We start from the raw sequence: 27,257 nt of genomic DNA, 5'->3' as shown, positions 1-27,257 counted from the left end.
AGGTGTGCCCCACCATGCCCAGCTAATTTTTTGTATTTTTAGTAGAGATGGGGTTTCACTATGTTGGCCAGGCTGGTCTCTAACTCCTGATCTCAGGTGATCCTCCCGCCTCAGCCTCCCAAAGTGCTGGGATTACAGGCGTAAGCCATTGCGCATGGTCTTTGCTCTTCTCTTTTAATCCTGACTAGAATGGGTATGTGATGCCTGAAACTGCAATAGCCATCTTGAGATCATGCGGATGAAAACTATATGCAAAGGAAGGCAAAGCAGGAAAACTGAAGGAGAACCAGTGCTTGGCTTATTACCTCTGGACTTAAATGAGAAAAGATAAATTGCTATTTGATTGAACTTCCATAGCTGGAGTACAGTTACATGCAGTCTAACTCAATTCTAACAAAAAGGGCCAAAGTGGCCTTCACTGTTGACCAAGACGACAACTGTTTCTTCAGCCATCAAAGGCAAAACTGATGATGTAACAATGGCTATTGGGTTGGTTGGTCTCATTGCCCTTCAGCTCCCACTGAACCTAGGGTATAATGGTGGTAACACTATAAAGCAGACCAAGAAAAAGGCATTCTTCCAATCAAAATGCTTTTATTAGAATACTAATAAATGCAGATAAAAAAAAAAAACACAGAAAAAGAGGAAGACACTCAGAAATGTGATTACAGATTAGGCATATTAGGAGAAAAAGAGTTCTTCAGGGTATACAAAATGTAAACATTTGCCCTGGGATTTCCCACAGATGGCACAGTCCATGCGGACTTTTTTGGAACAAATATATGTCTATTAAGTCTCCAGGCTAGCCTCTATGATGTCTGCAAACTTGCCACATTAAAAGTTAAAATTCCTAAAACTTTCTATGCAAAAAACAAAGTGGCTCCCAATCCAGGCAGCTGGCACATGTGGAAGCAGAATACCAAAGCAAATCCATCTTCCAACCAGCAGCTTCGACTCCCTCCAGCTACTGTATTTACATTTACCTTGACAGAGATTACAGAGATATACACAGTATATAAAACTCCTACTTGAGGCTGGGGTGGGAGATGAAATCTTTCTTGCTTATCAAATGATCTGGGGAGAGGCATCAAATCAGTCCCTTAAACTTAGGACTAAGAAGAGGCCCTCTTTTGTTCAGAAAATGGAGACTCATAAACTTCCATGGGTGGGCAGGTACAAACCAGGTGCTGATCTCCATATATGTCATCAATCCGGGCAATTGTTGGCCAGAATTTGTTCTCTGGTTTCACGAAGGGCTGCAAAGGACAAAAGATGGAAATGCTGTGAGATGTTCTGAGAGGTTTCTCTTAGGGAAAAGGAGTGGGCAATGCTATTCCCACAGCCTAAGACACCATCAGCCCAACAAATATTCTGAGAACCTAAAATCCAACCCTACATTACCAGTGAAAAAACGAGGCATCTCCCAGGAAACATCCCTGATCACCACCCCTGCTAAGCATCCCCATGTGCTGTTGATCTCTGGATCGTTTATAGCAAAGTTGTGTTTGAAGGACTTCAACCTCTTAAAGAAGACTTCGGAATCTACGTTTATCTATGCCTATTATATCCTTAAGTTTGGATATTTAGCTGACCTTCTCTTTTAACATATGTCTAATTTATTTGCCATGTCATTTTCCATAAATTCAGTTTATTTAAAAGTTAATTTCTCTGCCAGGCACGGTGGCTCACGCCTTTAATCCCAACACTTTGGGAGGCCAAGGTGGGCGAATCATCTAAGGTCAAGGAGTTCGAGACCAGCCTGACCATGGAGAAACCCCATCTCTACTAAAAATACAAAATTAGCTGGGCATGGTGGCGCATGCCTGTAATTCCAGCTACTTGGGAGGCTGAGGTAGGAGAATTGCTTTAACCCGGGAGGTAGAGGTTGCGGTGAGCCGAGATTGTGCCATTGCACTCCAGCCTGGGCAACAAGAGAGAAACTATGTCTCAAAAAAAAAAAGAAGTTAATTTCTCATACTGTGCATAAAATAAAAGTTTGAACAATTTAAAAAAAAAAGCATCAGCTGGGCGCGGTGGCTCACGCCTGCAATCCCAGCACTTTGGGAGGCCGAGGTGGGTGGATCACGAGGTCAGGAGATCAAGACCATCTTGGCTAACATGGTGAAACCCTGTCTCTACTAGAAATACAAAAAATTAGGTAGGTGTGGTGGCAGGCGCCTGTGGTCCCAGCTACTTGGGAGGCTGAGGCAGGAGAATGGCGTGAACCCGGGAGGTGCAGCTTGCAGTGAGCCGAGATCATGCCGCTGCACTCCAGCCTGGGTGACAGAGCAAGACTCTGTCTGTCTCAAAAAAAAAAAAAAAAAGCATCATTTTGTTTGCCCTCCTCTCCAATGACAACCATTATCCTGAATACAGGATTTACCATTCTCATTATGTTTTTATACTATTACTGCACAGATCCGTAAACCGCACATAGCATAATTTGGCACATTTTGAACTTTCTCCCTATCTCACTCAAACAGACTACACAGAACCTTCTCCTCCATTTAAGAATCAGAAAGGAAAGGAAGGTTGCATTGGGCGCCATCTCCCTGTCCCACGGTGGAGGGAAGCACATCGGTCCACTGGGCAGGACTGGTATTCAGTTTTCCCCCACTGTGCTCCCTATGAGTTCCCAGACCTATAGTTGATACTGTATGACCTCGCCTCTGAAAGCCAATTTCTTTGCTCCTCGTTCCTCGTCAAGGCCCTTATTTCACAAGGTGCGCCACATACAGTTTCTATAATGAGGAGGCTAAGAGTGTACACCCCTCAGGATAGGAGCTGGCCCGTGCCTTCCCAGCTGGCACATTCAGGTTCAGAGAACTTACGAGTGGGAACGCTGCCACCTCTCTGGAATAAGGCCGGTCCCAGTGGGAGGAGGTAACGCAGGTCAGGGAGTGCGGAGACATCTGAGACAGAGATATGGACAGGGGAGGGGTCAGAGCAATACACTCTCTTCTCCTCCCACCCTGCACCTCAACCCTCAAGCTTCTGACAGGAGCCCAGGCAGAGAAAGCTGTGGTTTTCTTTCAATTTAGGGGGTAGAATGTGATTTGTAATTGTGAAATATTTTAAATATCAGAATGTTATGGTAATAATCATCACATCTACCACCCAGCAGAGTCTAATGAACATTCTGTCATATTTGCTTCACCTTTTAGAAAAAATTACCTACACGTTTGGAGTTGCCTGTATATCCCCTTCCCAGTGCTAACCACTCTTCTGAATTTGGTGTTTACCATTCTCATCATGCTTTTATACTATTACTGCATATGTTGATAAACAGCATATAACATAATTTGGCTCATTTTAAAATCTGATATCATCCTATGAGCAGTATTACCCACTTGTATTATAACTATTATGCTCTTTGAAATGTTTATTGCCATTGAAAGAATAGCCTAAATCGCCTAAATCCTGAAAGAAGCAGGAGTCTTCAGAGAGAAAAGAGAAATAAATGGTGGTAAGCATAATCATCTTGTATGCCTCCATGACTCTGTGAACTCACCTCTAGAGAGGTGCCTGCCTTCTGCAAGTCACTGGTCCCTGCCCTCTCCTGCAGGCAGGCAGTTTGGGAACCTGCCCCAGCTGCTGCAGCATATCAGACTTGTTCTCTGGGTTATAGCCATGAAGACACAACCACAGCCTTCATGGTATTCTCCATTCCTGATCTTCCAGCTTAATATCTGGACTAACAAGAAACTTAGGACTCTGACCACATATACAATTAACATGTTTTAGAAGAGGTAGAGTAATGCCCAACCAACTTTTCCCCAACATGGAGCATAAACATTGTAACATCCAGTCCAAATGCCAATACAGTTTTCTCAGAGATAACTGCTCTAATATAAGAATGTGTGCTTGTGCAGAGTTTGTGATGTGAATATGTAAATTTTATTTATGCCATAATCTCACTACAGTACATCAAACAGAGACACAGAATGTTACAAATTCTCCAACTAGACAGTTGTGGACAGTTTCCACAACCACATCATCCTTGAGTAACTGCTATGCTGTTCAAGACGATGCAAACTTCAGAGTAACAACTGCGTCTTCTCAGAAGAATTACCTTATTCTAGGGAAGAGTATCATCCTCAGTTGAGAGTTCAGGAGGTGCTGGTACACTGTCCAGACATCATTTTCTAGTTTAAGGAACATTTCAAGCAAAGTTCCAGGGCCTACGCACCTTCAGCGGATTGACCCTGGGGTCGATGCGGCCCTCCTCAATGTCAGCAATTTCCTGCCGAATGCTGATCATGGCATCACAGAATCTGTCCAGCTCTGCCTTGTCCTCCGACTCAGTGGGCTCAACCATGAGGGTCCCTGCCACAGGCCAGGACATGGTAGGGGCGTGAAATCCTGCAAAGGGAGACAGGAGAAATTGCCTCACTGAACGTTAGTGGCCTACCCAGTTTGGAAGAAAAGTTCCTATCCCCTTTTATACTTTATCCTAAGAAAATCATCAGATACATTTGCAAATGTATGTATATGGGGATTCATCTCAGCACTGTTTATAGAAGAAAAATTTAGGAAACAACCTAATATCCAACAATAGAGGATCAAATAAGCAAATTTTACAGAACGCCCATACAGTAAATAGACAACCATTCAAAAGTATGTCAATTTGTTAAACTGGCTAAACATTCAAAAATATTAAGTAAAAAAAGCAAGCCACATAATGATATTCCATGTCTATATATAAATAAAAGAACAAAGTACTTATATAATATATGCACATTTTATGAGGGAAGATGCCTTGAAGAAAATATAAAATGTTAACTGTAACTATGGCCAGAAAATGAGACTGGGATTTTTATTTCACTTCGATTATACTTTAGAATCTTTCAGTAATTATCATGTATTACTTGTAATTAAGAGAAATAAAAATATAGCTTATCAAAAGTTAAATAATGAGATAACAAGAGCTAAGGACTCTGGAGCAAATCTTATTGTCCCCATTTTGTACGATAAGGAAACTGAAGTTTGGCCACTATGTGGAAAGCCTTTGCCTTTACATTGAACACAGGCTCAGTGTGTTTCTGTTTCCAAAGGTTTGCACGTAAGGTGATGCAACAAGACACATAGTCAAGAGAGAGATTTCCAGGACAAAAATCAAAAACAACATTTTCCATTGCTTGTATTTTTTCTATGAAGTTTTTTTTTGTTTGTTTGTTTGTTTTTTTTTTTTTTTTTTTTTTTGAGACAGAGTCTTGCTCTATTGCTCAGGCTAGAGTACACTGGCACACTCACGGCTCACTGCAGCCTCAACCTTCTGGGCTCAAATGATCCTCCCACCTAAGCCTTCCAAGTAACTGAGACTACAGGTGCACGCCACCATAGCCGGCTAATTTTTTTGTTGTTGCAGAGACAGGGTTTTGCCATGTTGTCCAGGCTGGTCTCCAGCTACCGAGGTCAACTGATCTGCCTGTCTCTGCCTCCCAACATGCAGGGATAACAGGCATGAGCCACCGCACCGGCCCTATGAAACTTTTAAAAGCTGAAGAACAACTCCCAAGTTGAGACACCTCTGAACTACTCTTGCCCCAATGTGCAGTGGTTCTCAAATTCTGGTGAGCATCATAATTACATGGGGTACTTTCAAGTCACATCTGCATGATTTAAAAAATTCTCTACCAACATTTTATTTAAAAATGTTCAGGCCAGGCGCTGTGGCTCACACACCTATAATCCCAGCACTTCGGGAGGCCAAAGCCAGCGGATTGCTTAAGCCCAGCAGTTTGAGACTTGCCTGGGCAATATGGCAAAACCCCGTCTCTACAAAAAATACAAAAATTAGCCAGGTGTAGTGGTATGTGCCTGTAGTCCCAGCTACTTAGAAAGCTGAGTTGGGAGGATCACTTGAACCCAGGAGTTGAGCCTGCAGTGAGTCAAGATCACAACACTGCACTCCAGCCTGGGTGACAGAGTGAGACCCTGTCTCTATTTAAAAACAAAACAAAACAAAAAACAAAAAAAACCCACTAACATTCAGATGAGTTGAAAGGACTGTAGGTGAGCACCCATATACCCGCCACCTAGATTCTACAATGCCGTTGTTTGCTTTATCACATATCTACTCATCCAGCTATCTGCCTTACTTTCTGATGCATTTCAAAGTACACTGCAGTCATTAGTACACTTCACTCTTAAACCCTTCAGCATACATATCATGACTAGAATTCAATATCTGTTCACATATTTTTGTGATAAAACTTACAGTGAAATGCACAAATCCTAACTGTACCACTTAATGAGTTTTGGTAAATACATATACCTTTGTCACTCAAACCAGACTGGGATTTTTTTTAAGAGAACAAGCTGATTACCTATCATGTCTGCCCTTAATTCCCTGTGTGAGCAAATTTAGTCCAACATATTCTGCTGTAGTGGTTCCCATATTTTGAACCACCTGAGTTCTTGCAAAAAAAATTCCTGCATCTGGACCCTGATTCAGGAAGTCCAAGGTAGGGCCCAAAAATCTATGAGTCATAAAACATGCCAGGTGATTCTGATAATAGGTCTGATAATTAGCCTGGAACTGCTGTCTAAGGCAGTAATGCCTCCAACTTGCCTGAAAGACTCATACAGGAGCTGTGTGTTAAATATACAGATTATTAGCTCTCTTCCTTAAAAATTCACATTCAGCAGTTATGCTTAAGACCTGGAAACTGTGTTGTCATGTTCCTTGCTTTTTGACTTAGCTATTCATTTGGTCTCCCATTTATTAACGCTAGGTGTTGAGTGCCTACTGTATGCCAGGCACCTGGACAATTCTGGGCTTTTGGACAAGTGTGGAAATGGTTCTATCAATCATAAAAATAACACTGAGGTCGGGAGACAACATGATTTGGAAACACTGGGTGGTAACTTCAGTTACCATTTCCCTGTGAGCCCCTCCTCTCCTTGCAAATGCTGTTGCAGTTATATGTGTGAAGTAGGCAAGGCATCCACAAAGTGAGTGTCTTATCCTGAATCGGCCATTACCCAATCACTAGCCGGGAGGCTGTCAGGAGAAAGGAGTTCTACTGTCAGGTTACAAGAGGTGTCAAGCGGAGATCTTGAGGATGGGATTGGTAATTTCATTAATGAAGCCTTTCTCTGGCTTTCCCATCTATTATCAGTGTAACTGCATAATAAGATCATTCATTTGAGAGTGAGTCACACACGTGGGATTCCCATTACGATGCATTAGTGAAACTATTAAATTTAAAAGATTTTTCTCTTTTCTTCCCAAAACAAGTCATTAAAACTCAGATAGGACTCCATATCCATCGAATGGCAAAGTTCTCCCCAACTTAGCCTTTCTGAGAATTGAAAGATCCTTGATACCATTAATATCATTTTCATATTATTATAATAGTAATATTGGCTGGGCGTGCTGGCTCACACTGTAATCCCAGCACTTTTGGAGACCGAGGCAGGTGGACCGCCTGAGCTCAGGAGTCCGAGACCAGCCTGGCCAACATGGTGAAACCCCGTCTCTACTAAAAATACAAAAAAAAAAGCTGGGTATGGTGGTGGGCACCTGTAGTTCAGCTACTTGGGAGGCTGAGGCACGAGAATCACTTGAACCTGGGAGGTGGAGGTTGCAGTGAGCTGAGATCGCACCACTGCACTCCAACCTGGGCAACAGAGTGAGACTCTGTCTTCCCAACCCCCTAAAAAGCAATACGATCTTAATATTATAATATTAATAACATTGTTCACTAGGAAAATGTAGTGAGCTGAGTTGAATGAACACCCACTAATGCACAGGTGAAGGATCCATGTCTTTCAAAATGCTTCAAAGAAAGTGGCATTTTCTTTGTGAAAACTGCTACACTTATTTCTTCATCTCCAGAAGCAGCTGAAACAGCTACGCCATGACGGAGGTGGCTATAAAACTCCAATGCCATTTGTCTCTACCACTTCGATGGGTTACTTGCTCTGCTTCCTTCACCACTACACTCACTACAACTCACTGGGGTTTCAATTTTAATCATAAACACTTCTTTTCTTGGCTGTTAATGGATTCAAGATGCATATTTTAATATCTTCTGAAGGGCAGGACCAATGCAGTCATAAGGAAACTTTTTTCTCTATTATTTTGGAGGTTGCCAAGAATCCTGAGCTCCCCATTTATCCCCCAGATCAGTTTACTGTGGTGCCTGCACTTTCCATTTGTGCATTAGGAAGTTGTCCACAGCCAGCATGGGCGGCGGCATGAATGTCAAAAGCCACTTACCATAATCCTGGAGTCTCTTGGCCACATCCACAGCCTCAATATTTGCAGACTTTTTGAAGGGTCTCGTGTCCAAAATAAATTCATGACCCACATAACCTGTTCAGGAAAGTTGTTTCAGCCCAAGATTAGCATCAGCTTATTGTTTTACCCAAACAAATGAATAAGTAATTTAATGAATAAGTGTGTCGGCTTTTTACGTGTATCAGTGAGGACCAAGAAGCCATGGGCACTGGGTAAGTTTATTGTTGGCAATAACGATTTAAGTCTTATTACAAATAAAAATGTTTAGCACATTGGGCCGATGTGTCTGATCTTCAGCTTACTACATACCTGTGAACCTGATTATGGCTAATGGCAGGTGGGAGGCATTACTGGAACATTTGACTGGAGGTGTCTGGGGATGAGATTATTTCTATTCTGAGGACGTAAAATCTACTGGCAACAGTTAAATGCATCACATAGTCCTGACCCTTTTATACAAAATATTTCTAGAGCCATTGACACTTTTCAGCAACTTTACCCTCAATATCATATAATTACTTTTGCGTGTATATAGATATGGATATATCAAAGATAATATCCATAAGACACATACAGAATTTTATGTTTCTTTGAAGGACCTTTTGATGTTTTGGTTTCAGGCTGCAAACAAAGAATTAGGAATATGTGATGTCAAACAATATACTGTAAGTAACAAGGAGTTAATGAGGCCAAAGTCTGTGCAACCCAGTTCACTTTGTTCTACCAATGACATATCCCTTATTTGAAATTGTAGATCTTTATTTGAGTCTCATGTTGGCACCCAAAAGTTTTGGATTTTCAGGCCAGGCACAGTGACTCATGCCGGTAATCCCGGCACTTTGGGAGGCTGAGGTGGGCAGATCATTTTAGATCAGAAGTTCCAGACCAGCCAGGGCAACATGGCAAAACCCTATCCCTACTAAAAATAGAATCACCTGAGCCTAGGAAGTCGAGGCTGCCGTGAGCCGTGATCACACGACTGCACTCCAGCCTGGGCAATAGGAGCGAGACCCTGTCTCAAAAAAATAAATACAAATTTTTAGAAAAACTTTTAGATTTCCAGATTAGGGATATGCAACCTGTAGTTCATAAACAGACTTCTTCTCTAGGTCCAGGCCGCCAGTAGCTCCCCAGAATGAGCTACTGACCACACAACCATCATCAGGAATAAACCATTAAGTCAGCGTTTTAATAAATAGACCAATATTCCTCCGGGGCCTCCCAAATTCCACGGTCCGTCAACTCATGAATTTCCTTCCAGGAAAGTATCTACTCATGAGATAATGATGTACTCCTTCTTCTTAACCCACTTTCCTCACTCTCAGCAAAAATGAATCCACTTACAGAGACTCAGAGCAAGCATAACTTCTCAAGCCTGTGAAGAATAGATCCAGTAATTAATAGCCCCTGAAAACGGTCTACGAACTGCTATGCTTCTCATAGAATGAATAAATATGAAAGAAGTCACACCTATAATCCCAGCACTTTGGGAGGCTGAGGCAGGCAGATCACTTGAGGTCAGGAGTTAGAAACCAGCCTGGCCAATATGGTGAAACCCTGTCTCTACGGGGGGAAAAAAAAAAAAAATTACAAAAATTAGCCAGGTGTAGGGGCAGGTGCCTGTAGTTCCAGCTACTTGGGAGACTGAGTGACAGAATCATTTGAACCTGGGAGGTGGTGGTTGCAGTGAGCTGAGATGGCACCACTGCACTCAAGCCTGGGAGACAAAGCGAGACTTCATCCTCCCGAAAATAAATAAATAAATAAAAGAAGTGGTTTTGTTTGAAAATAAAACTATAAAGAGCCTAAGACTCTGAATATGTTGAAACTGCATACTTTTAAACCACGCTTTAAGGAAAAAAAAAAAAAAAAAAACTTAAAAAAAATTGAGACAGGGGCCAGGCGCGGTGGCTCAAGCCTGTAATCCCAGCACTTTGCGAGGTGGATCATGAGGTCAAGAGATCAAGACCATCCTGGCCAACGTGGTGAAACCCCGTCTCTACTAAAAATACAAAATTAGCTGGGCGCAGTAGCACACGCCTGCAGTCCCAGCTACTTGGGAGGCTTAGACAGGAGAATCGCTTGAACCCGGGAGTCAGAAGTTGTAGTAAGCCAAGATCACGCCACTGCACTCCAGCCTGGCGACAGAGCGAGACTCTGTCTCAAAGAAAAAAGAAATTGAGACAGGGTTGAGTGCTCTGTCACTCAGGCTGGAGTGCAGTAGTGCCATCACAGCTCACTGCAGCCTTGACCTCCTGAGCCCAACCAATCCTCCTAGTTCAGCCTCCTGAGAGTAGCTGGGACTACAGGTATGCACCACCATGCCCAGCTAATTTTTGTATTTTTTGTAGAGATGGGGTCTCACTATGGCAAGGTTGGTCTCAAACTCCTGGGCTCAAGTGATCCCCCCATCTCAGCCTCCCAAAGTGCTGGGATTACAGGCATGAGCCACTGCGCCCAGCCAAAATATGCTTTCTAACAGTGATGGAGAATAAATTGTAAGGAGTGTGATTCAAAAGCAGAAAATTCAGCCAGGCATGGTAGCTCACACTTGTAATCCCAGCATTTCAGGAGACCGAGGCAGGAAGAACGCTTGAGCTCAGGAGTTTGAAACCAGCCTGGGCAGCATAGTGAGAACTTGTTTCTACAAAAAAAACAAAAAATTAGGTGCAGGTGTGCCTGCCTGTAGTACCAGCTACGTGTAAGGCTGAGGTGGGAGAATCGCTTGATCCCAGGAGGCTGAGGCTGCAGTGAGCTATGATAATGTGACTGCACTCCAGCCTGGGTAACAGAGCAAGACCGTCTCTTAAACAAAATAAAACAAAATGCCCTGATTGTGACAATGATTGGAGTACGAAAGCTAATGGAAGCTCGCTGCTCAGAATGACACCAGACAGCAGGGAGGGGAGGAAGGGAGGGACATAGTGGGGGAGGAGTCACTCTTGCTGGCAGCACAAGAGGACAGTCTTCCAAGCAGAGGTTCAGTAATAGCTGAAAGGCACCATCAAGCCAAGCCCAACACAGCACTGCTAATACCACAGTGCCATCTGAAGAGGGCCCCACCACAGCCAAGAGGTTTAGGAAGGGCTCCATTTTCTAAATGAAGTTCAGATGTTAGTTTCTAAATCCATATTCTATTGCATTCAAATAGAAACTGCAGTGGAATTCCAGCATCTCTCTCCATCTCTACGTGAGCCCTGAAAGGGATGAAATTTCTTTTCTTTTCTTTTTTTTTTTTTTTGAAATGAAGTCTCGCTTTGTCGCCCAGGCTGGAGTGCAGTGGCCGGATCTCAGCTCACTGCAAGCTCCGCCTCTCGGGTTCGCGCCATTCTCCTGCCTCAGCCTCCCGAGTAGCTGGGACTACAGGCGCCCGCCACCACGCCCAGCTAATTTTTTGTATTTTTAGTAGAGACGGGGTTTCACCGTGTTAGCCAGGATGGTCTCGATCTCCTGATCTCGTGATCCGCCCGTCTCGTCCTCCCAGAGTGCTGGGATTACAGGCTTGAGCCACTGCGCCCGGCCAGGATGAAATTTCAACTTGGTGGCTGTCGGAAGCCAGATCCTAAGATGTTCTTTGCAGCTTTTAGGACACACAAACCTGCTATAGGGCAATGCCGGGGCAATATCAAGTGGAAATTGAATAAACCACTCAGAACCAAGTTTCAGTGTTCACAGAGTAGGTGTTTCTGCTGGACCTAACCATGACTATAGCTGAGAAGGTACCACGTGAAAGGGGCAAGGAGGACAGGAGCGGGTGGGATGAAGGAAAAGCAAGGTAAACATTGGGCGGCTAAGTGGGAACCACCGCCCCCATATATTGATTGTCTTCTGAGGGTAAGAACAATATGGGAATGTGCTATGGAAAAACAGGGCTTCTCAAAACTCTCCTTGAGAGAAGGGACCAGACCTTACTTATCCCCCATCCTCAAGGTGGCTGCCGAGGAAAAAATGAACTCACTCGGTAACTACTCTGGAAAGCTCTGCTGGGCAATCAATGCTTGGTCAAGCCTTTTAGCTGCAATCCACAGACCATGACTAACAGAATCAAACCTCCTGGCTGTTTCCTTGTAGTTCAAGCTAGAATGAGGTTTCCCTGAGAATGAGTTCAGGTAAGTGGGACTGAGCAGGGTCACTTGTGAGCCAAGGACGTGAGGGCCCAGCCCCTCAGGCCCCTGCCCACCCATACAGCAAGGGTCACCTGGAAACCTCTGCAGGGACAAGTATTTGCAGGCAGAGGTGGGTTTGTCTGATTTAAAAAAAAAAAAAAAAAAGGCAGATGACCTGAGGTCAAGAGATCAAAATAAGCCTGGCCAACATGGCGAAACCTTGTCTCTACTAAAAATACAAAAATTAGCCAGGTGCAGTGGCGGGAGCCTGTATTCACAGTGGGAGGCTGAGGCAGGAGAATCGCTTGAGCCCAGGAGGCGGAGGTTGCAGTGAGCCGAGATTGCACCACTGGACTCTAGCTTGGGTGACAGAGCAAGACTCTGTCTCAAAAAAAAAAGATAGGCTTATAAGAAATTAAAACATAAAGAAAACATTGGGATACTAACAAAGTCATCTCCTCCTACTAATGGGAACTCCATTCAGATCAAACAGTGACCTTTGCCTCCCAAAGTAGACAGCTATGGATTTTTGCAATTCTTCCTTTAAAATGTATCCTCTTGCCTGGTGCAGTGGCTCACACCTGTAATCCCAGTACTTTGGGAGGCCAAGGTGGGCAGGTAACCTGAGATCAGGAGTTCGAGACCAGCCTGACCAACATAGAGAAACCCCATCTCTACTAAAAATACAAAATTAGCCAGGCATGGTAGCGCATGCCTGTAATCCCAGCTATTCAGGAGGCTGAGGTAGGAGAATCACTTGAACCCGGGAGGCAGAGGTTGAGGTGAGCCGAGAAGGCGCCATTACAATCCGGTCTGGGCAACAAGAGTGAAACTGTCTCAAAAAAAAAAAAAAAAAGTATCATCTTACCTGGGTAATTCCTCTCTTTCCTCATTCTAGCAGAATACAGTCATGCATCACTTAATGAAGGGAATATGTTCTGAGAAGTGCATTGTGAGATGACTTTGTCATTGTGCAAACAGCATTGTGTGCTTACATAAACTAGTTGGTAAAGTCTACTATATATACCTAGGCTACATGGTACAGCCTCTTGCTCCTACTGTACTGAATACTGTAGGCAATTGTAACACAGTGGTCCGAATCTGTGTATCTAAACATATCTCAACATAGAAAAGATAGAGCAAAAATACGACATAAAAGATAAAAAATGGTACACCTGTGTAGGGCACTTACCATGAACGGAGCTTGCAGGACGGGAAGTTGCTCTGGATGAGTCAGTGAGTGAGAGGTGAGTGAATGGGAAGGTCTAGGACATTCCTGTGTACTACCATAGACTTTGTAAACACTGTACACTTAGGCTATATTAACTTTAAAAAAAAAATTTTTTTCTTCAATAATAAATTAACCTTAGCTTACTGTAACTTTTTTGAGGCAGAATCTCAATCTGTGGCCCAGGCTGGAGTGCAGTGGCACAATCTTGGCTCACTGCAGCCTCCGCTTCCTGGGTTCAGGCGATTCTCATGCCTCAGCCACCCGAGTAGCTGGGATTACAGGCGCACACCACCATGCCTGGCTCATTTTTGTATTTTTAGTAGAGACAGGGTTTCACCATTTGGCCAGGCTGGTCTCGAACTCCTGAGTTCAAGTGATCTGCCCGCCTCGGCCTCCCAAAGTGCTGGAATTACAGGCGTGAGCCACTGCGCCTGGCCTACTGTAACTTTTTTACTTTATAAACTTTTAAATTTTTAAAAACTTTCTGATGCTTTTGTAATAACACTTAAAACACAATTGTATAGCTGTACAAAAATATTTTCTTTCTCGATATCCTTATCCTATATGCTTTCTTCTACATTTAATTTCTTTTTACTTTTTAAACTTTTTTGTTAAAAACTAAGACACAAACACACACCTTTGTCTAGGCCTACAGATTCAGGATGCTCAATATCACTGTCTTCCACCTCCACATCTTTTTTTTTTGAGACAGGGTCTCACTCTGTCCCCCAGGCTGGAGTGCAGTGGCACCATTACAACTCACTGCAGCCTCAACTTCCCAGGCTCAAGCAATCCTCCTGCCTCAACCTTCCAACTAGCTGGGACTACAGGTGTGTGCCACGATGGCGGTTAATTTTTTTTTTTTTTTTTTGAAGAGATGGGTCTCATGATGTTTCCCAGGCTGGTCTCAAACTCCTGGGCTCAAACAATCCTCCTGCCTTGGCCTCCCAAACTTCTGGGATTGCAGGCATGAGCCACAGCACTTTGCCCCACCTCCGACATCTTATCCCTCTGGAATGTGTTCAGGGACACTAACACACACGGAGCTGCTATCTCTTGTGATGACCATGCCTTCTTCTGGAATACCTCCTGAAGTGACTGCCCTGAGGCTGTTTTACAGTTAACATTTTTTTTTTACAGTAGAAGGAACACACTCTAAAATAATGATGGGGGCCAGGCGCAGTGGCTCACACCTGTAATCCCAGCATTTTGGGAGTCCAAGGTGGGAGGATCACCTGAGGTCAGGGGTTTGAGGCCAGCCCGGGCAACATGGCGAAACCCCATCTCTACTAAAAATACAAAAATCAGCCGAGCATAGTGATGAACACCTGTAGTCCCAGCTACTGGGGAAGCTGAGGCAGGAGAATTGCTTGAACCTGGGAGGTGAGGTTGCAGTGAGCCAAGATCGCGCCACTGCACTCCAGCCTGGGTGACCAAGCGAGACTCTGTCTTAAAAAAAAAAAAATAATAATAATAATAAGCATTATGTAGTAAGTACATAAACCAGCAGCATAGTCTTTATCATTATTAAGTATTAGGTGCTATATGTAAATGTAAGTGTCATACTTTTAGACAACCCATCTCAGCCTCCCAAAGTGCTTGGATGACAGGTGTGAACCACTGCACCTGGCCACTACTAAATAAAATTAAACATAAGGAAGTTTAAAATATGAACAAATAAGCAATTAGGGAAAAAACCAATAGGATGCAGTTATATATCTTTTTAAAATATGGAAACAACATGATTTTAAGCTGTGAAATCAGAGAGCCGGCTGTGAAAGAGAGTGAAGTAGACAACAGATGGGGGAACACAGTTTCCCTGGATGGGCAAGGTTAGCACTAAGAACTGGGGAAACATTGAGAGCATTGGCTACATATACTAAAACAATAAGGTCATTTTCACCTATCAAATTGGCAACGATATATTGTTTTCTTGTTCTTCTGTCTAGTTCTCAGTCCTCACTAGGCCCCCGTGTGATGGCCACTCTCATATGTTATCACTGAGAGATAAATTGGCACAAAGTCTCTGGGAAAAAAATTGAAGCCATACGTGTCAAGAGCTTCAGTGCATTCATATCCTCTGAGATAATAATTTTTTTTCTATGACTCTCTCCTAAGGAAATTATCAGGCAAGATTCTTTAAAATTTCAAGCAAAGGATACTCATTGCCACATTGTAATAAATGCAAACAAAGGGAACAAAAACTACACAATTGGTTAAATCATGGCACATCTATACAACGGAATTGACAGTGCCACTTTTTTTTTTTTTTTTTTTTTTGAGACAGAGTCTCGCTCTGTCACCCAGGCTGGAGTGCAGTGGCCGGATCTCAGCTCACTGCAAGCTCCGCTTCCCGGGTTTATGCCATTCTCCTGCCTCAGCCTCCCGAGTAGCTGGGACTACAGGCGCCCGCCACCTCACCCGGCTAGTTTTTTGTATTTTTTTAGTAAAGACAGGGTTTCATTGTGTTCGCCAGGATGATCTCGATCTCCTGACCTCGTGATCCGCCCATCTCGGCCTCCCAAAGTGCTGGGATTACAGGCTTGAGCCACCGCGCCAGGCGACAGTGCCGCTTTCAAAGATTATTTAGTGACGGGAAAATGCTCATAATATACAGTTAAAAAACAGGCTAAAAATTGTATTTTTAGGGTGGGTGCAGTGGCTCACGCCTATAACTCCAGCACTTTGGGAGGCCAAGGTGGGAGGATCACTTGAGCAGAGAAGTTCAAGACCAACCTGGGCAACAGAGCAAGACCCCATCTCTACAGAAAAATATATATAAATAAATTAGCCAGGTGTGGGGGTGTGTGCCTGTGGTCCCAGCTACTTGGGAGGATGAGTTAGGAGGATCACTTGAACCCAGGAGCTCAAGACTGCAGTGAGCTACCATGGCACCACTGCACTTCAGCCCGGACAACAAACTAATAAAACTATCTGTAGTATGATCAATTGTACAAACAAAAGAGGAGAAGAAATACAGAAAATACTAGTAATGGCTATAACTGATTGATGGAACCATGGGCCATTTACATTTTCTTCGTCATGCTTTATTATTTTCCAAAATTTCCATGCTGAGCATATATACATTATTTATATAATCAGACAGAATAAATATTGAAGCTATTCCTTAAAGCCAACACACAAGCAGGATACATTTCATGGAGCAGGAGCTAAGCTAGGTTTGAATTAATTAGTAACTCTTGTCACTTCTTTAGTACCCACTTCACAGAAGCATTTTATTGTGTTGCTTAGAGACGTGTTGCCCACAACTGTGTTTTCTGCTCTCTGGGAAGCATTCTCAACCAGCGCTTCTGGTTATTTGGTCCTATTCTTTTTCAAACTGTGGAACCACCCCTTTGGATACAGATTTATGAGGTAAGACCAGCCATTAAATTAAAGATCACAGCTATAGAGGTATATTCCACCTGGACCAGAGAAACCAAGATCCCATAAGCACCTTGTTGCTGTTGCCAAGGTGCAGGTGGGTGTGCTGGTTCCTGCTGTCTGTCTCTCTGATCCAAGCTCCAAGTCCCGATGTCTGTCCTGCTCCCACTCTGGGCCCATAGCAAGGACTCGTATCTGGTTCTCAGTTCCAGCCTTTCCCTTCCAGGGAGACTTTGTTCCCCCATCTGTTTTTCTCTCAAAGGTATCTTCACTCTCCCTTCTCACAGCTTAAAATCATGTTGTTTTTATAGCTAAAAAGAAAATATAACTACAACCTACTGAAGCAGCCCCCTCCTCCCTCACTACCAAACTCCCCGCAAACATGGAATCCTTCTCCCCTCTCCTTCCCGACCTCCATCCATATCTCGGCCTATTTCCATCCAGCGTCTGCCTCACCATTGTGCCCAAACTACTTTCAAAGGCTACCAAAGGCTTCCTAATTGTTACAGACAAAGGTTCCTTTTAAGACTCATAATTTAAAATCAGATGTCAATCATACCTCAGTAAAAGTGGAAAAAATCTAAATAAATACACTTAGGTAAGATTAAATCAGCCACCTGCCCTTTACAGTGTCTCTCCTTACTATGCGTCATCACGTGCATTTGTCTGTTGACTGCTAGAGAAACAAAGCAGGCGCAGCCTCCACCCTCTCCTGAACCCTGGAGTCAGATGGACAGAGCCAGACAATACCGAGTGGGAGAGCAGCTGCTCCGGGGTGGGGTCGGGAGTGGGCAAGAGGAAGGAGTGGAGGCTGCAGGGAGGAGGTGGAGCCACACGGCAGCAGGAGGGCCAGGCAGGGGTGGGGAGGGAGACGCACTGTGCCAAGTGCTGCCAGGGTTCTAAAGCCGCCTCAGGTGTGGAGTGCCCCTCACCAGGCACCCGACTTCTGCCTCCCTCTTAATGTAGCCATCTACTTGAGGTGTTTTGTTCTGGCTTCTCACCTTCAATATTCTTTCCTGGGGCCTCACCGCTTCCAAGACTCAGCTATGAGGTTCTGAGCCCACAGCCCAGTGTGTAAAAGGCTGCCTGGTTTTTAGTTCCCTCCCATCACTTCCAGGGTGACTTTGTTCCCCTGCCTATTATTCCCTCTGTTGTAAGCCCTAGAGGCTAACCTTAAATCACAGGTGTGATTACAGGATTGAGGGTGTGAGCCACCACCCCAGCTGCTTGCTGCCTCTAAGGCATGTTTCCCCCTTGTGCTGTCTTAATGATTGTAACAGTCTCTTCATGAATCCCTACACTCTCCTGCTCAAAAACCATTAATGGTTATTGTCCGGCTCAAGGGTGAAGTCCAGAGCCTTCCAAGACCTTCAAGGCCCCACGCTACCTTTGCAGCCTCATCGTCATTTGCTCCCTCTCCATCATCCATCCTTCACTCCAGACCAGACAGCTTCCTTTTCTCTGGTTTGCTCCTGTGTCTCTGCTTACTCAGGCTCTCATTGGCTACACTGGCTTCCGGGCCCATCTCAAATGGCTCCAGCGAGAAGTCACTCTCAACCATTCCATCCTGCCTCTACCCAGTCTGAGTTACTCTACTCTTTCGAAGCATATCCATAGTACTTTGTAAATAATTAGCTCATAGTATTTACGTACACATTTCAGTGTTGTGGACTCTTTATTGACCTAGGCTGCTGTGTGGACTAGGAGCCTAGGAGAAACTTGCATATAGTAATGTCCCTAAACTGTTAACTACAGTGGAGTTATGGCTGGGCGCAGTGGCTCACGCCTATAATCCCAGCACTTTGGGAGGCCAATACAGGTGGATCACCTGAGGTCAGGAGTTCGAGACCGGCCTGGCCAACATGGTGAAACCCCGTGTCTACTGAAAATATAAAAATTAGCCGGGCGTGGTGGTGCACACGTGTAGTCCCAGCTACTCAGGAGGCTGAGGCAGGAGAATCACTTGAACCCAGGAGGCAGAAGTTGCAGTGAGCCAAGATCCTGCCACTGGACTCCAGCCTGGGTGACAGAGCAAGACTCCATCTCAAAAATAAAAAAATAGGCCGGGCGCGGTGGCTCAAGCCTGTAATCCCAGCACTTTGGGAGGCCGAGACGGGCGGATCACGAGGTCAGGAGATCGAGACCATCCTGGCTAACACGGTGAAACTCCGTCTCTACTAAAAAAAAATACAAAAACTAGCCGGGCAAGGTGGCGGGCACCTGTAGTCCCAGCTACTCGGGAGGCTGAGGCAGGAGAATGGCATAAACCCGGGAGGCGGGAGCTTGCAGTGAGCTGAGATCCGGCCACTGCACTCCAGCCTGGGCGACAGAGCGAGACTCCGTCTCAAAAAAAATAAATAAAAATTAAAAAAAAAAAAATAAAATAAAATAAATAAAATAAAATAAAATTAACCAGAGTTATTTCCAAGAACTCTCTACTATTGTCTGATATGTGCTAAGAAACAGAAGTCTCTTACCCAGGTCAGAAAAGCACATCTAGATCACACTTAGTTTGGCCAAGAAAAAACCAAAGTAATGATAGATTAAAGTTGATACTTGCCTCTTGCACCCCTGAAAAGAATTCTGTAGTGTTTTTCTAATCGCTTGGCCATGTAGTTGGCATTTAATATCGCAGTTTCCGTGGCCTGTTTAAGGCCCTTGCCTCCCATCATCTGCAACAGAGGGAAAAAGAGCCATTAGCCATTGAACGGGCAAACACAAAAGTCAAGACACCAACCAAAAGACACCCCCAGATAAATTCCACCCACAAAGGAAGGCAGCCCACAATGACTCTGGAGTAAAGATGAGTGGAAAATTCCAACAAGGACATCTGTCAGATCCCTCTAAGCCTGTAATACATTTTTGTTTTCCTCTTTTAATAGTAGTTTTATGTTTTTTATTATAGTAGCAAAGTCTACAACAGAGCAAGTTGACTACTGACTACTGTGTTATCTAAAGAGAGAAAAGAATTGTTCTCATATTACATGTGTTTTGGAGTTTTTTGTTTACTATGAATTTGAGAGATCTTGATAATTGCCAGGAATCTCATGGGATCTGGGCCAATAATACCTCCACTGAAGCAATTTTGTATGGTTTATTTTCCCATTGTCCCTAGTAGAGGCTGCTTATGTTTAAAAACTGCTCAGTATTGTCCTGGTAGTTAATAGTCCCTGTGATCATAAGGGATACATGTCATCACTGCAAAGAGCTTCAAATCAAGACTGTACCAATTCTGATGGCCTGCTTTCTTCCCAGAGTGCCTCACATGTGATGGAGTTGGCATATATATTAAATACATAACTAATGTAAAGAGAATGAGAGAACACCAAATAAAACAACAGTAGTACTTTGGTATCATTAAGGGGGGCAAAGTTAAAAGGGGCCACGTTGCTCCAGGCTAATCAAAGAAGGTTTCCTAGATTAAGAGCCAGAACTTGGCTAGAAACTTAGAAATAAGTAGAATTTGGATAGGGAAGAGAAAGGGGAAGGCATATCAGGTGAGAAGAATGGCAGAAGTCAAGGCATAGAAGGGGAGGGCACATGACTCTGTCATCTGGGAGTGGATGTAGGGCAAGGTGAATTGTGACTCCATTTTTAAGCCCAAACCTTCTCTAGGAAGGACTTTGACTTTGTCCAGCCAACCCCTGGCTCTCAACCTATGTCTCATGGGGGAATTTTTTAAAAATGCAGACGGCTCAAGTCCAACCCTACATATGCTCAATTTGGTTCTCCCTGGAATGGGGCCTAGGCATGTGCATTCTGAAAGAATCCCTTAAGGATTTCGTGCAGGCTAGTGAGAACCAGGTAAAGCAATAGGAAGCCAGGAGAGGTATGTGGGTGCCTAGGGTGAGTCTGGCAGTCCTGTAGGTGCGCCTGTGGAATTGCAGCAGGGAGAGAAGCAGCTAAAGCTAGAGTCCAGGGGATTAGTAACAACAGCCTGAAATAAGAGAAGGCCCAAGGCCAGAGGGGGCAGCTTAAACCCTACTTTATTTATTTAGTTTTTAAACTGAGGCACCGGCTGGTGTTCCAGGCATGTAGCCAAACCAACCTTGGGGCATTTATTTTCTATATGTGGGAAGTCATCTCCAACCCAAATATGCTCATACAAATAACCCAGATTTACAGAACCCAGAGATCAAAAGGGAAGTGGGAATTTGATTCTGCTTACAAAGAAGCAGACCTTTATTCTGATTGCTTGTGTTGTTTGCAAAACAACTTGAGTATCATTTTTAAAAGCAAGTGTCAGTCTCCGAGGTACAGAATTGTTCTGGCTTCCAAGAAACTTTTTGTGAAGAATCATAAATGCCATACTGTTCCAGAAATAAACAGCCAGTTCCACAGAGTCCTCTGGCATGATTTGCATAGATGCGTTTTGGGGGTGCTGTTTCAGTGGGAGCCCCCCTTCCTTTAAAGAGGGGCACTGCTTTGGGGAGACTGCTCTAATTAGCAGCCGAACAAGTGTTCCTATTCAGAGTCTTGTTGGTTCAGGAGGTGGGTAGGCCAGTCTGAACAAGAACTGTAGAAAATCAACTCTGGCTCTGGTGTTTTTTGGGATAAGACAAAGGAAGGAAGCCTGTTCTCTGACTAATTATGCAGAGAGCACAGCACCACAAGCCCTAAAGGCCGAAGAGCTCTGGGAAACCACTAGAGAAGCAAATTACTGCTACTTTTCATCTTCTCCTCCGGCCCCCTCAAGAAATATATAGCGAAGTGAGATATATAGCAGGATCTCAGCAAAATGGAATAATTAGTACATGCACTGCTTTTCACTCAGAAGGGGCTATATAAATCCTGCAGGAAACCAAAGGACGCGGCCAGAACATCCATATGACTCATGGAACTTAGCTGTGTCTGGAAAAATATATCTGGCGCTTCAGTTTCTCTGATGTTAAACCCAGTCTGAGAACCCAAAGGAAGTAGTGTAATGAAGAAGAGATGAAATGATTTTTAGCTCATCTCTTTAGGAAGGTTTCTTCCACCCAGGTGATCAGCAATATTCTTTGAACCACATCTCAGATCATGAATTTATTTGTTTTTAAGCCAAGAAAGAAGTCTGCAGTCTCTGGTCCCCACCCATAGCTGACGCCCCTGCCCACCTGTACATACTCCCAGGCCTCACCTTGATATAAGCCCAGGAAATGGGCAAGATGGAACTGGAGCCCCATGGGGCCGCGCTGACGGTTCCCACAGGGCAGGCATTCTCATTCCGCTTCAGTGAAATGATGGGATGATTGGGCAAAAACGGGGCAAGATGTTTCTTCCTGTATTTTTTTTTTAAGTGCAAATTCAGAAAATGTAAACGATTCAGTTTAATCTAATGGGAAGGTTCTGGGCCCTCCCAGGAAGCCCTGTTCTTAGCAGAGGAGCTCTGACAGTGATAGGGACCCTCCACCTGCTGGGAGGCAGATGTTCAAGAAGCGATCCTTCCTTCCTTCCTCCTCTGCTGGAGGTCCACCAGCCATCAGTGTCCCAGGCCTCACCCAAGAACTGTGGTGGAGGACTTGATAGAGGCAGGCAGTCATGAAACAGTGGAGTTCCATGCCCCTCCCTCGCCCTCCCAGCCCCATTCCCTCACCCCTATACACTTTCCCAAGGTGGACAGAGGAGGGGCTGATGAGAAGATGCCCCATGGGCTAACACGAACATCATTGTCCCCACCTCCCTGACGGCCGAAGCACTGGAGCTCACACCCTTACTAGAAATCATCATCATCAAAATGAATGTCACTTTAACAGCAGTCAAACAAAACAAAACAAAACAAAACAAGAAAGAAAGAAAAGAAGAAAAAAGTAAGAAGGCCAAGCTTCCAGCAACTCTGAAAACTGGCTTCTTTAGCATATTTTGGGGAGACTGAAGCAGCTCAGGAAACAGCTGCTCTCATCATCATTTTCCCAAGATGATTTGATTTCAGTGTGAAAAGTTATCAACAGCTAAGAAACATTCCTTCAGTACTACTCTGGCTTCATCCAATTATTTCTAGTAACAAGGTTTGTTTCTTCCTTACTTATGTGTTACTTATCTTAACACTTTACATCTAATTCACTTTCAATGGAACCATTAGCTGACTTTAAAAAAGAAAAAAAAAATGCTTGGAAATCCAAAAGTCCAGAAGGCACTTTCTAGTGCCAATATTCCAGTTACAATACATATGCTCAGGAAAAGTTCCCTATTCATTATTCTGTTAATAAACCTGCTGTCTATGTGCAACTGGAAGCTCAGTGAGGCCAGATGTAATGGTTAATAAAATCTAATTACACTTTTCTTTGGACATCCCCTAAAAGCACCCATTTCACTGCTCCTCCCCCAGACCCTACAAGTGCACTACACCAATGAGGGTATCCTCAATACATGAGGACTTTGATGGGACGAGTAGTCTATTTGGGGCCACTCCTTCATTCTGTCTCCAAAGCCATCCTGAAACCAGCAGCCCAGAACTCACACTCCGATGGGCCCCATGCCAGGACCACCTCCTCCGTGGGGAATGCAGAAGGTCTTGTGAAGATTTAGGTGCGAGACATCAGACCCAAAGTCTCCAGGGCGACAGATTCCCACCTACCACAAAGGCAAGGGCCAAAAGCAAAAGTCAAGAGCTTGGAAGCACCCTCCAGTGTGAAGGCCATGACTGGCTAGTGCTGCCTTCTCCCCTCAGGGGAAAAGCAGGCAGAGCCACATCCATGGTGTTCACAGAAATGTCCTCTATCTGGCCCAGTTCTGTAGTCACAACCTGGCATCCTATAGGCAGAGTGCTTGAGGTTGCTATGGAAACAGCGATTGACCATTTAGCCCAATTTAGATTTTAAAATATGGATTTAAATACATTGTCTCTTCCTAATTATCCACACCACAATGGAAGAGAAGTATCTGTAACACAAGAAGGAGCAGAACCTCCATGTTGTTGAAATAGGCAACTCTTCCCTGAGCAGTGCTACCTTCCCCTGCATGGTCGGCTTTGGTATGATGTATGTTACCGAATGGCCCCATTGGGCACAATGATGGCAGGGGCTGCAGGGGCACCAGAGAGGAGGCTGAACTGAGAGAGAGAAAGCAAGACTGGCAGTTTTCCTGACATGATCCAGATACCAGACACAATATCCCACTAGCCTTCCCACCACTTGGGTGTTAGGACTAGTTTTGATGGTGGCCAAAGATACAGAATTCATTTATGCTACAGAACCAACAGACAATCCCTGGATTACACTTGTGAAATGAATCAGAACCAAAGACAGAGTCTAAAATGGTAGGGGGGAAAAAAAAAGAGGCCAGGCGTGGTGGATCACGCCTGTAATCCTAGCACTTTGGGAGGCCAAGGCAGGTGGATTGCCTGAGCTCAGGAGTTCAAGACCAGCCTGGGCAACACAGTGAAACACCAACTCTACTAAAATTAAAAAAAATAAATAGGCCGGGTGCAGTGGCTCAAGCCTGTAATCCCAGCACTTTGGGAGGCCGAGACGGGCGGATCACGAGGTCAGGAGATCGAGACCATCCTGGCTAACACGGTGAAACCCCGTCTCTACTAAAAAATACAAAAAACTAGCCGGGCGAGGTGGCGGGCGCCTGTAGTCCCAGCTACTCGGGAGGCTGAGGCAGGAGAATGGCGTGAACCCGGGAGGCGGAGCTTGCAGTGAGCTGAGATCCGGCCACTGCACTCCAGCCTGGGCGGCAGAGCGAGACTCCGTCTCAAAAAAAAAAAAATAATAATAAATAAATAAATAAATAAATAAATAAATAAAAATAAATAAAATTAGCCAGTGTGGCGGTGTGCACCTGTAGTCCCAGCTACTCAGGAGGCTGAGGCAGGAGAATTGCTTGAACCTAGGAGGTGGAGGTGGCAGTGAGCAGAGATTGTGCCACTGCACTCTAGCCTTGGTGACAGAGTGAGACTCTGTCAAAAGAAAGAAAGAAAGAGACAGAGAGAGAGAAAGAGAGAAAGAAAGAGGAAAAAAGCAAACACCAATAAGAGTCACAAAAAGATTATATCACTCCTCTCCTGCAGGGCCTCCCAACAGCATTTCTTCAGAGGTTCACAATACATAGACCCTCTGTCCCCCAAGTAATCAGGATTGGGCCCTCTGAGCCCCCGTTTCACAGTGATAAAGCTGATGCCAGGATAAATGACTTTCCAAGGCCATGAGAGATCAACAACCACCAGTGGTCAAGTCACGGGTCTGAGTTCCCTCAGGCAGGAAGCCTCTCAAGAAGTCAGAATTTTTTTTTTTCACTTATCCTTTTTCTCAGTGGGAACTAAGGGCAGGCCTCTCCAGTTCCCACCTGAGCATTCATATTTGCCCCGTCTAGGTAGACCTGTCCTCCATGTTGATGGATGAGGTCACACACGTCACTGATGTTCTCTTCAAACACCCCATTGGTGGATGGGTATGTAATCATGATGGCTGCTAGGTTCTCCTTGTGCTTATCCACCTGTGAAAGAAAAGGGGTAAAGAAGGACATGGAGGGAGGATATGTTTCTTTCTTGGCCAAATCCTCGCCTTTTATTTTAAAGGATGAAGAAAGATGAAGTCTTGGTCTTTACATTCCTGGAACTGTCTCAAAGTACAATGACAGCAATAAAAAAACCACAGCCATTACTCCCTTCATAAATCATTCCAAAGAAATAATAAGATTCTGGCTGGGTGTGGTGGCTCAAGCCCATAATCCCAGCACTTTGGGAAGCCGAGGTGGGCAGATCACCTGAGGTCAAGAGTTCGAGACCAGCCTGGCCAACATGGTGAAACTTCGTCTCTACTAAAAATACAAAAATTAGCCGGGCATGGTGGTGGGTGCCTGTAATCCCAGCTACTCAGGAGGCTGAGGCAGGGACAATTGCTTGAACCGGGGAGGTGGAGGTTGCAGTGAGCCAAGATCACACCACTGAACTCCAGCTTGGGCAACAGAGCGAGACTCCAGGTCAAAAAAAAAAAAAAAAAAAAAGAAATAATAAGATCTTTTCAGTCTAGGTCTCTATGGTCCAGAAGAAAAGGGCTATTCACAAGATTTTTGGATATTTTGGGCCCAATTCTCTACGGTGGTTTTCGCTTGGCTCAAGTCATCTCAATAATGATTTCAGATGTTCGTGGTTCTAGGCGTATCCATTCTCATAGTTAATCTCTCTGCTCATCTTCTCATATCCATTCCTTTCCCTTGCCTTCTGTTGAAGTTAGAATTCCCAAATTACAGCTAGATAAAAGGAGTAAGTTGTAGAGTTCTATACCACTGCAGGATGACTATCTTTAACAATATATAATTTCAAATAGTTAGAAGGAGGATATTGAACGTTCCCTCAACCTGAAGAAATGATACATGTTTGAGATAATGGATATGCTGATTACCCTGATCTGATCTCTACACATTTTATGTACAGAAACACCACTATGTATCCCATGACTATGTACAACTATTGTCATTTAAAAAGATAAAGAACAGAGGCCAGGCACAGTAGCTCATGCCTGTAATCTCAGCACTTTGGGAGGCCGAGGCGGGCGGATCACGAGGTCAGGAGATTGAGATCATCCTGGCCAACAGTGAAACCCTGGTCTCTACTAAAAATACAAAAAATTAGCTGGGCGTGGTGGCGGGAGCCTGTAGTCCCAGCTACTCAGGAGGCTGAGGCAGGAGAATCACTTGAACCCAGGAGGCTGAGGTTGCAGTGAGCCGAGATCATGCCACTGTACTCCAGCCTGGGCGACAGGGTGAGACTCCATCTCAAAACAAACAGGCTGGGCGTGGTGGCTCACGCCTATAATCCCAGCACTTTGGGAGGCCGAGACGGGCGGATCACGAGGTCAGGAGATCGAGACCATCCTGGCTAGCACAGTGAAACCCCGTCTCTACTAAAAAATACAAAAAAATTAGCCGGGCGAGGTGGCGGGCACCTGTAGTCCCAGCTACTTGGGAGGCTGAGGCAGGAGAATGGCGTGAACCTGGGAGGCGGAGCTTGCAGTGAGCTGAGATCCGGCCACTGTACTCCAGCCTGGGCGACAGGGTGAGACTCCATCTCAAAACAAACAAAAAGATAAAGAAAAGGAATTGAAAAAAAAAAAAAAAGAATTCCCACAAGGAGTGTTTCTGCTTAAATAAAAGTCTCCTTCATTCTTTCCTTTTACAGAAGGCAAGCATATATAAAAGTCATGTCCCTGTTTATTTTCCTGGCCAGCATATCAGAGCAAGCATGTTTGAAAACATGGGTGGCCAGGGAAGTCATGTCCTATATTACCATAATGGAAGGACTTAATACTTTCAACTACTGGTCCGGAACACTTGTTGGAAAAAAACTTTATGGGGCAATGGAAGG

General features: G+C 44.5%; 1 protein-coding gene across 1 annotated transcript in view; it reads right to left on the bottom strand.

Annotated features, from left to right (window-relative positions):
• Positions 1-577: 577 nt before the first annotated feature.
• GLDC (glycine decarboxylase) overlaps positions 578-27,257 on the bottom strand; it is a 117,349-nt gene continuing 90,669 nt past the window's right edge. Inside the window, exons 18-25 of the mRNA XM_050761698.1 lie at positions 25,238-25,387; positions 23,409-23,521; positions 22,089-22,230; positions 19,530-19,641; positions 8,228-8,323; positions 4,190-4,362; positions 2,832-2,912; positions 578-1,256 (exon numbers count right to left, since the gene is read on the bottom strand). Coding sequence (XP_050617655.1) covers positions 1,113-1,256; positions 2,832-2,912; positions 4,190-4,362; positions 8,228-8,323; positions 19,530-19,641; positions 22,089-22,230; positions 23,409-23,521; positions 25,238-25,387 — 1,011 coding nt within the window. The 3' untranslated portion in view covers positions 578-1,112. The remainder of the gene's footprint in view (positions 1,257-2,831; positions 2,913-4,189; positions 4,363-8,227; positions 8,324-19,529; positions 19,642-22,088; positions 22,231-23,408; positions 23,522-25,237; positions 25,388-27,257) is intronic.

Source organism: Macaca thibetana, chromosome 15 (assembly GCF_024542745.1).
Source record: "Macaca thibetana thibetana isolate TM-01 chromosome 15, ASM2454274v1, whole genome shotgun sequence".
NCBI lineage: Eukaryota > Metazoa > Chordata > Mammalia > Primates > Cercopithecidae > Macaca > Macaca thibetana.
Note: the sequence above shows the minus strand (reverse complement) of the source record. Positions and strands in the feature narration are given on the sequence as shown.